This window comes from Melanotaenia boesemani, chromosome 22 (genome assembly GCF_017639745.1).
Source record: "Melanotaenia boesemani isolate fMelBoe1 chromosome 22, fMelBoe1.pri, whole genome shotgun sequence".
In the NCBI taxonomy this organism is placed as follows: Eukaryota; Metazoa; Chordata; class Actinopteri; order Atheriniformes; family Melanotaeniidae; genus Melanotaenia; species Melanotaenia boesemani.
Genome location: NC_055703.1, coordinates 18,527,581 through 18,538,170, shown reverse-complemented (window position 1 = coordinate 18,538,170; position 10,590 = coordinate 18,527,581). Strand labels below are relative to the sequence as shown.

At 37.2% G+C, this 10,590-nt stretch overlaps 1 protein-coding gene across 2 annotated transcripts; it reads right to left on the bottom strand.

Annotated features, from left to right (window-relative positions):
* Positions 1-225: 225 nt before the first annotated feature.
* Positions 226-4,211, bottom strand: hlx1 (H2.0-like homeo box 1 (Drosophila)). 2 transcript variants are annotated; one of them, XM_041976700.1, is made up of 4 exons: positions 3,552-4,209; positions 2,879-3,064; positions 2,573-2,757; positions 227-1,125 (listed from the first exon to the last, which is right to left on the bottom strand). In XM_041976700.1, exons 1-4 carry the CDS (start codon positions 3,997-3,999, stop codon positions 799-801), a joined length of 1,146 nt encoding a protein of 381 aa, XP_041832634.1. In that variant the 5' UTR covers positions 4,000-4,209; the 3' UTR covers positions 227-798. The 2 variants fall into 2 exon arrangements, with proteins under 2 accessions (XP_041832635.1, XP_041832634.1); XM_041976701.1 differs by lacking the exon at positions 2,879-3,064 and having other exon boundaries at positions 226-1,125; positions 3,552-4,211.
* Positions 4,212-10,590: the final 6,379 nt, after the last annotated feature.

Genomic DNA, 10,590 nt, shown 5'->3' with positions numbered 1-10,590 from the left:
ATTGTATTTAGGCCACACTTAGTTTTAATTTGGTTGCATGATGATTTGCATGCAGCTTCGCTTGCAAGATAATTCATTTTCTTGTTAGATTAATGATGGCGGAATGTAACAAAATAGTGGCACACTTTGTATAAAAGTCCAACCTTTAGACATAATAATAATAATAATAATAATAATAATAATAATAATAATAATAATAATAATAAAATATTTCCAAAGTAACATTTTATTTACAATATTTTCAGTGCAAATTATTAACAAAAATAGCACAACTATATATATATATAAAACAAAACAAATAGGCACATGGACACTTCATCTTTTGAGATTTCATTCACAACGTGAAAGGAGTGGTTCATACTCTAAACAGAAAATTCACAACCGCATATTATTTCCTTTAGAAGAGGAAAACACCATCGACGCTCTGAGGCTTTTGAGGGGAAACCGAGTGCTGAGGGAGGCAGGAAGTCCGTCATTTTATTTTATATATGAAGTGGTTTTTATTATTATTATTTCCTATCATTATAGTCTTGTAAGACGTCAAAAGAAAAAAGAAAAAAAAGTAGGCAAAATCTTATCACTTTCACACCTTAATTTTGTTTGTGCTCCCCGTATCTGATTGGACTGAAAATCACGTACAATAATAAACAAATCCAACCGTCTCTTTGCTCCTCCTCATAAAGTAAACAGACCTGTTTTGGTTGCAGTTGCTACACTCTCCACATGTGTCTTTAAATCATTGTGGATCTTCTGTTAAAAGTATTGTCATTGCTCGTGACCTAAATGGAGCCCCTGCCTTCATATCAACACCTGTGTGGTCGCTGTGTCTGTGAACGCGGCCGCAGGATCCGCGCTGCCCGTCTGCGCGCTCCCGCTCGTGATCACGCTCGTCTTGTGATCAGAAATGTCCAAATGTCCGTCATTGCTTTCCTCCTCGGCCTCGTCGGATTCACACTCACTCCTGCCCTCGCTCTCGCACTCGGACTCCATCGGCTCTTTGTTGTCCCTGCTGCCCGCCTCCGAGAGACTTTTGTCCGGCTTCTCGTCCTTCTCCTTGTCCTTCTGAGCCTGGGCTTCTTTGGAGTGTCTCCACTTCATGCGTCTGTTCTGGAACCAAACCTTCACCTGGGAACATACATCCAAGCAACGTTAAATAAAGCTTTTCTTACTTATATTGTAACTCTAATTATCTAAAACTGCAGGCTTACATTTTATTAGGCATTATTTCAAATTCAACAAGAAAAAAGGGGAAATAGCGTAATAGCGTGCTATGTATAAGGCAGCTTTTTGTTTTATATAAAAAGTAAAACTATATATATATATATATATATATATATATATATATATGTGTGTGTGTGTGTGTGTGTGTGTGTGTGTGTGTGTGTATTCATTCTTGAAAAAAATCCAGTTGCACTGAACGCTTTTTGTTGATATAAATCCAGAGAAGACCCATTGCTACATCGTTTTGTTGCAAAGAAATGCTGCAAATAAATTGCAAATAAAGTTGCTGTATATGGTGAGAAGAGTTATTAGCTTTTAATTTCAAGATCGAATGTGATATTAATTTTAAAAAAATCTAAAAACTGCTTTAATTTTTTTTATATTGACATGTTTCTTTATAAAATGATCGTAATATTCAGGGGAAAACTAATCAAATGCAAACAAAAACATGTAGGTGAGGTATTCATAGGGATTTGGCCTTGAGGGATGCCTCTCAGCCAATCAAGTTACACCATCCAGTGATGATGATGATGATGATAATGATGATGCTGTCAGTTAAAAGCCTGGACCACAGCCTTTAAAAAGCTTTTGTTCATAATATATTGTTGCCTTAAAGTGTGTCAGTTGAACCTGTACATCTTTGTCAGAAGCAACCATGTAGATTGAAAAAATTGTGTGTCTTGCACTTAATTTCTACCTATAAAACAGGAAGAGTACAAACGGTATGTTTGTGCCATCATCATCATCATGACCGAGGACACAGAGTTCAGAGAAATAAAGCAAACTCTACATTGACCAGCATTAAAAAAAGAAGCATGCATGGTTAAAAATATATAATAATAATAATAATAATAATAATAATAATAATAATAATAATAATAAAGAGAGAGAGAGGGGTGGAAAGAGCACTGACATCAACACCGAGTGAAATAATTGACTGAAAATGTCAAAATAAAAAAGCAAATAAAAACTGAAAATTGGTGTAAATTGTAACTTTATCTTGGGGGTGAAAGGCTTCAGAACTTCAGTATTTCTTAAAACTTTTTCATTTGCAGCTATTACCATGGCAACAACAACTCTGCAACAGAGCAATAAATCAAACACTCAGGCCTTCAACCACGATCGCTGCATGGCTTAATGCGCTTTGATTGAGATGATGGGTAAAACTGAACAAGAATGCGAGTCTATGGTATCCAAAAAGCTCACACATTAAATGAATTGTATTTATATAATACATATTAGGACTGTATTCAGGTTAAACCTCTTTAACTGCTTCTCAAAGCCTTTTATGTGTGTTGTGTCTAACAGGCCTGTGCAGTTTGATGCGTTTCATCCTCTTGGTTTCTCTTACCTGAGCATCTGTGAGCCCCAGCATTGCAGCCAGCTGTTTTCTGTCTGGTTTGGTGACATACTTCTGTATCTCAAATCTCTTCTCAAGTCCTTTTCGCTGCAGGTTTGAAAACACGGCCCTTGACCAAGACCTTTTCCTCTTGTACGTCTGAGGCATTGTGTCTTTTGTGAGGACGGCGTATGGACCTAAGGAGACACAATGGGGACATTAGGTTAAAGCAAAAGAAATCAGAGCGTCTCACACCTAAAAACAGAAATAAGACAGGTCATTCTCCCCGTCTGCTACACTCCTATGGGTGATCTCTACCTGGGAAGGTGTCCTGAAACTGATGCTGGCCTGAGTGTCTGCTGCTGCTGCTGCTGCCTAGTGAACTCATCATGGAGGACGCGTCGCTCATCCCGGGGTCTATGGAGGAGAAGTACTGGCTGGCCGGAGGCTGAACGGGGATGTGGATGCCTGACTGACGGTTCGAGCTAACAATGGATGTGAGATCTGTTACAGAGCGAAAGATGATGGGCTTCAGTCAGTAAAGAGTTATTGCAGTAAGAGAAAGGCTGCAGAGATGGCCTCAAGTTTAGGGAGAATGTTTTGACTTTTATTACTTGGGGTTTCCCTGGTGAAGTTCTTCTGTACAGACTACCAGCTGTTTGTAGCTGATCCTGACCTCTGACCTCTTGTTAGGGGGCAAGAGAGGAGAGGATTTCCCTCCAGGGCTGTTTAATATGAAGCTATTTGCACTATAACTGCTCTGTGAACAAGTCTGTCAGTGTTGTAAACTGGAGCAGGTAACTGCACGTGAAAAGTTTTGGTTACTTCTGGTTTGCTACTTTCAGTTTCTAAAATGTCTTCTTGTTGCAGTTGATGTGATCATAAAAATACTTCTATATAGGTCACACAATTTATCCCGGAGTTTTTTGTTTGTTTGTTTTGTTTTTTTGGATACTATAAGGCTTCTCAGTATAAAAATGTCTCTGCTCACCTCTTAGCGACGACTTTTCTTTGCATTTTGGATCAAAGTCTGTAGATAATATCCGATCGATTCCAAATTTGAGGTCTTTGCTTGAGGGCGGCGGCGCTTGTTGGGAGTTAAACGCCGTCCTGGAAACTGAGGTTAGTTGTAGTCCGTGTCTGTGGTACGGAGACCCCGGACTCACCCTGGCACCAAACACGGAGGATTCAGGAGCTACGGGAGAGGGGCGCAGGGGAGAGCTGCCGGCGTGCGCCTGCTGAGCGCGGTGGTGGTGATGTCCCATGTGCACCATGAGGGCGGACGACCCCGGGATGTTTTCCGCGTCTCCAGCTTGCAAAATGTCTGCGATGCAAAACGACGGTTTCTTCATTGTATCCACAGCGAAGCCTCCGGCGCAATACGCAGACCAGAGGCTAAAATTTGATGCGTAAAACGGGTTGAGTCCGGCCGTATACATCCCGGAGCCTCTAACGCAATGTTCTTACAGAAGAGGATATAAATGGACAGGCATGTAAAAAACACGGGTAACGCTTTAGGAGGACAGATGCCCGTCCTCTTTGTGTAAATGCCAAAATCGCTCTCCCAACTCCGAAACTCTAACCCTGTAGCTCCACTCCGAAGTTCCTCCACTGACACTGATTGGTCACTTTCTGGGCCAATAGATGTCTTAGGTTTGCTTACATCACGCCTTTGCAAATGAGGTTGATGTGTTTTATTACACACCCACATGCATATGACCAGGGAAGCGTCAGAGCAATTTTGATCCTGAGATGATGGATTGATCACTTGCTCCTCACCCATATCACGCACTAAAACACTCATTACACAGTTAAACTGGAATCAATTTCTATTCTTCTTATATTAACTGCGCAATTTGAGGCAGTTTTACTAGGAAAAATACCTAAAAATAAAAGAAAATATAGGTCATGTAAGGTTGAATTACTCATAAAACATATTTACTAATAAATTGAACGATAAAATGAATCCGGGCCCAGGAGAGTCTATTAGCCGCGTCTCATCCTGTTTTTGATGGGCCGTGATTCGTGTTAAATGAGCGGATACGCCTGCTAGATTTGCGCCCAAAATAGAACCTGTTTTAGTATTTTAGGATACAGCAGAAATCCTTATTTCTTCCGGAGTAGAGGGGGGGAACTTTATAATGACTGTTAGAACTTCCCTTGTTCAATATTTGTGCAACTTTATCTCAACCTGCAAGTTGCACGGTGACGCAAATCCGTCCCCATGCTCATAATAAACAGAGGAAATCTATTCCCCTCCTAAGCGAAAACACAATTAACTTCAGAGGCGATACTTCATCCGCAATGCCTCTCAAGATTCATACCGTTGGGTCCTGGCCAACAAGATTTTATAATGAAAGCTTTAAATAATTTAGAAGAGCTATGGCTTAATTGACCGAAAGGCGCATTTTTACTTTTTTAAATATGCGTTTGTTTCTATTTTTATGTTTTAAAATCAAGTTACAATTAAACGTCTCTCGTTTTCTCCCCTGCGCTACTGCCGTGCGTTCACTGTTTGGGTCCCGTCCTCCTTCCTCAAACTCCGATCGCATGTTTCTCTTGCATGTGAGAAACAATGGCTTCTGAAGCCCCGCGTTCACTTAGTCCTCATTCATGCTGGCGGAAGCGCCGATGACCCTGACTGCCTGCTATCATGGTGTTTTCGAGTGACACTTTTCCGGGTTAAAATTAGAAATGACATTTAACGTTTGCCCTTCATAATGCAGTCAAAACAATCCAGGGAAGAGGATGTGGTGGTGCGCAGCGCGCCTCGAGTTATTTCAGGTGCTGATGAGCTTTTCAGTGGGAAGCATTTGAGAAAACCTCGGACCGGCCTTTACTCGCCGTGTGAAGTTTGTTCTTTGAAAATATAATTTCTAGTTAATGCTTGCTTACTTGGAAAAACCAACAAAAGATGATAATGCATATGAAGATAATTTGTTTTTAGGAATGCAAGTCACACATCACATGGTGCACAGAACTCTCCATCACTCAGAACAGTTTTTCCTTTTTTTATGAAAATTTTATAATCCAAAATAAGACACATTTGATCCATAAATCACCCGTAAGAGCTTAAATATTTCTGCCAGAGTCCTACCGGATGTTATTTTTTTACCTTTATGTCCCTTTTCCAAGACTGACTGGATGAATGATGGTGGGATTACAACCAGTGCCAGTGACTCCTATCTGCTTAGAGAGCGTCTGAGACATGAATCTGTCTCAAACAAATCAAACTTTCAGTGTTAAAGAATGGATCTCTTTCTCTGAGGTAGTTGTTGTCCATTTCTAACTGTCCTCACCTCATGAGCTCAGAATTTTACTATGCTTTTTTTTTCCTCTGGTATCCATTCAGTCTTGCAGCTACTTCTCTGCACTCAGGTCAAATTTTTTATCCAACGCTGTACAACATTTTTCATTGAATTAATTACTTTTTCTATATTAATTCATCATGAATAACGAGTTCTGTGGAATGTGCATTTAAAAATCTAAACTAATTTCAGGACATTATTAGGGATTTAGTACTTTTTGCCTTCTGAGCTGTTGTAATAAAAACCTTCTTTAGTTTTTCTAAAACATTTTAACATAATCACATTTTAGGCTAAATGGCTTTATTTTCCTTATATAGTTTATATAATATATATATATATATATATATATATATATATATATATATATATATATATACTGGAAATCAGGGGAAAAATGTTTTAAGTTCATTTTCAAACCATGAAGTCATCATTGTGACCATTCAGGGGGTCGACTTGGCACTACAAGCTAAGTTTAATCTGTCAGTAACAAATCAATAAAGGAGTGTTTTATTTCTGCAGAATGTTTGTAGTTTTATTCATAAAGCTAAAACATCTAATTGTAAGACTTATGCAGGCCAGAAGTCCTAATGACCTCATACAAAACCTATTTAAAACCAGAGATGATAAATGAAAGTGAGACAACTGAACTGATGATCTTTTTGTCATATGACCAACAGGTCATTTCCCATTAAAAAATTACCAATAAGATATAAAAATGTCTTAATGAGTCCTGGCCTAATTGACTCAGCAGCTATACTTAAGGTCCATACACATACAGTGAAGCTAATCAGAGACTAAACAAACAACATGAAAACACAATGCTGAACTATTTATGAGTCACATACTCCCTCTTGATGAAAACAAAGCCATGCAACTGTGCACAGTTGACTAACTGAAGTTTAAAGCATCTATTGTTGTTCTCTGATTGCTCGCTGTGTGTTTTTCAGGAAGTCTTATCAGGCGGAGGGAAAACTGAATGAGCACCTTGGACTCTGCCGCCGGATCACATGCTGCTGGGCATGTGAAATAATTTCCATTATTACGTTGAGAATTATTGCTCCCCTCGCATAAGACCCTCCAGCTCAGGCCAGGATTACTATTTCTGGCAATGTTTGCCTCAGGAAGGAACTTTCGCAGATTTAATGGGACCTGGGCCATTGTACACAGCCTTCTGTATGGCACACTGCCATCATTTCCACAGAGAAGAAAAAGCGAAAAGAGGACAGGGATATGTTTAATGGCAATTCAAAACAAGACAGTCCCGTCTATGTGACCCTGAGCACATCCAGTATTTCAGGTAATGAACTCTCTGGTTGACATGAGCATAAAGGAGTTTTAATTCACATGCAGGAGTTTAAATGTCTGAGTCTGAAAACGACTTTCTGCTTCTGCTGTCTTAAGTTTTTATGAAACACAAGAGACAGCATGTTCTTAGAAATATAATTTGAATTTTTGCTCAGATTAAGAGTTTTTGCACTATAGTTAAGAAAAGTAACTATGTGTAAAGCTCTAAATAAGAGTGCAGATTTAGCTGTGATTGACTCATTATAGAAAAAGCTGAAGATTCTTGCACAATTTAAGTTCGTTCTATGTTGTCCTGATGCACAACCAATAAAGTATTGGTAAATTATATTATCTAGAAGCTCCATTTATCTACTGAGCACATATAAGGTCTCTATCATCGTGTTATGAGGTCAAAAGAACGAAAATTATTCCCACAGATCTCATATAAAACATTGATAAACATGCAAAGGCCTTGAATGTAGAAGTAGCTCCCCCCAGTGACTAATACTCTCCTCTTCTTCTCTGCTATCTTCTTCAACTTCTTATTTTTAGCAAAGCTGCAACATTTAGTTGTTAAAAACGAGAAACTTCACAATCAATTCATGTTAAAGTTAAAACAAACAAACAAACAAACAAACAAACAAAAAAAAAACTCCTTCCATAAAATTTAACTTTTTCTCACTGGCTTACAAATAGTCCAAAGCTGATTTATTTTATTTTATTTTATTTTATTTTATTTTATTTTATTTTATTTTATTTTATTTTATTTTATTTTATATTATTTAATTTAATTTTATTTTATTTTATTTTATTCTGTCTGAAACTGGTAAATATTTGAAGATATTTCATAAGGCTTCTATTGTTAATTTTTAAATGTTTTTAAATGACTGATAAACATAAATGATTCATTTAATTATACAGAAGAAAGTGAACATATTTGTGCTTTTAAAAATGGCCCATTTTACTTGAGTTTATTGGTAGATTTACAATAATAATATAGATTTCTCAAGTGTTAATGCTTGCTATATGGCAGCATTTAATCGATGATTTGCAGCAATAGTTTTCTCTGTACTATACTTTCATTAATCTAATATTTGAAGGCTTGACTAAAACTGAAACCAGTATTAATCAAAGCTGCTTAAAGGTAAATTAGATATATATTTTTTCAAAGCACAAATTTTCAGACTTTAATATCGTCACACTCTTAAAATAATGGCCTTTCAGTTTATATATATATATATATATATATATATATATATATATATACATATATATAAATAAATAAATATTTCTCTTAGATATTGGGTTCAGTTTTTTGTGTTTTCACCTAAAACACAATAATTGTCTTTAACTTCATTCAGAACAGGACAACATGAGAAAGTGACTGAATCCTGATCCAGACGCGTTTCCACGTGACAGCATCGTTTTCACTCCACGCTCTCATATTTAAAAACATCAAGTGGTCATTATCTGGACATTGGAGAGGTAGACTAATCACACTCACCGAAGCCTGCCTTCTGCTTTAAACAACTTAAGGAGCTGCTTTGATGGAAGCTTTTAAATATGATGGTGACTCGGAGCCTTTGAGCAAAGCCAACTGTTTTATACTAAAGTCGGCTCTTGCGGAAGTTCGGGGCTCCAGAGCGCAAATGTAGCCTGTACACATGCAGTGCCACTAAGAGCTGCTCTCAGCCAAATACTGCTGGAGACAAATGGAAACACACTAACAAACGATATGACCTTCTGCTGCGGGGGCGAGGAGCAGAAATAATAATAATAATAATAATAATAATAATAATAATAATAATAATAATAATAATAATAATAATAATAATAATAATAATAATAATAATAATTAATAATAATGTTATTACTCAGAGGATGTCTGCCTAGTTTTATTTTATCTAGTGATTTTTTTATTTATTTATTTATTTTTTTTTTTTTTTTGCACAGAGAATGTGGTCATAAATAACTACTTTTATTAATTCCCCAAAAATAAAGGAACAAAAGAAGAAGAAATTGCAAGTGCAGTTTAGCATCTTAGGTTTGATATTGATAAAGAAAAAAAAGTCCCATTAAAAATGGTTTCGTTAATAGTACATTTTTTAACCGCAAAAGTTAACATGGGAAAAGTTAAATCAACAGTAATCAAAACATTAGAGACTAATTTATAACCCCTTTTAAAAAATAAATACTATAGCCTATTTGTTGTTCACATTAACTACCATGGATCAAGGAAAATGCGCCCCAAAAGATATCCCCCAAAATGGGCATTTGTTTGCTTACACGCTTGAAACCGTCATGGAGGGCAGGCTGGTTTGATACAGAACAGAACATCTCAGCCTGCAGCGCAGCTTCACTTCACACTTTAACCCGCTGTTGTTGGAAAATACGATTAATCAGCTGGGAGGTTTATTCTTTCTCAGACATGACAAAAGTAAGGAAGCAATAAAGTTTAAAGGTTGTTAAAGCGGATTCGATTTAAATATAATGTCGAATGAATTGATAGATTATATAAAGAGGAAAAAAAAAGGAAAGAACAATTAAGAAGGAACAAAATACTTATTAATCCATCCATCTGTGTATTTTTGCTGTGGGTTTTACATCAGTTCATCTCTGAACACGCGGATTTCACCAGAACAAATTTGTCCTGCAAACAGCAACTGGACATTTTTTTCAATCGTTTCCGGAGCGTCTTCCGTACTGTATTTTATTTTATTTTATTTTATTTATTTTAATTTAATTTTATTAGCAAGTGTCCCCCATATTGAATATATTTTTGTTGCTTTGCGTAAATACATAGCAGTTTTTTTTTAATCCCAAGCTCTTCTAAAACTATAATAGTTTTTATTTCATGATATTCATGTTACTGTTCTGCAGAACATTAGGAGAGGAGTCCTGTTTTCTCAGGCGCCACATCTTCTGGATGGCGCTCAGTAATGAGTCTCTTTTCTAGTAGAATACTGCCACCTAGTGGTGAAATCCTGTTCTGCAGAGAGAGACTGGGTCGGCAGAATGCTGTTCGTCTCATTGAGGGACCTCTCTCATTTTGGAACAAAAAGTCAAGAAAACAGAGTGAAATTTGGAATACTTTTCCCATCATCCATTGATGGGGAAATGCTGGTTTCTTCCCCCCACTGACCAGTCTGTTTGACAGGACTAATTGGAGTCTTGCATCCAGCATCCCCTTTCCCTATTTCAGTAATCAAACCCTATTTATCCTCCGATGGTGCCTCACACTGATCCTGTAGAAACCTTCACTCTGACCAAGCTTACATGCCGAATTGGTCTTTGATTACAGCAAATTTGACTTCTGACTTTTCCATTAGTCCTGATGTTTTCTACTTGTAAGCACTGTTCTCCTGGAAACAGCTGAGTTGGTAAAAAATAACCTGAGTGATGTCATCCTAACCCTTATTTCAGTGGAGGAGATGCAGC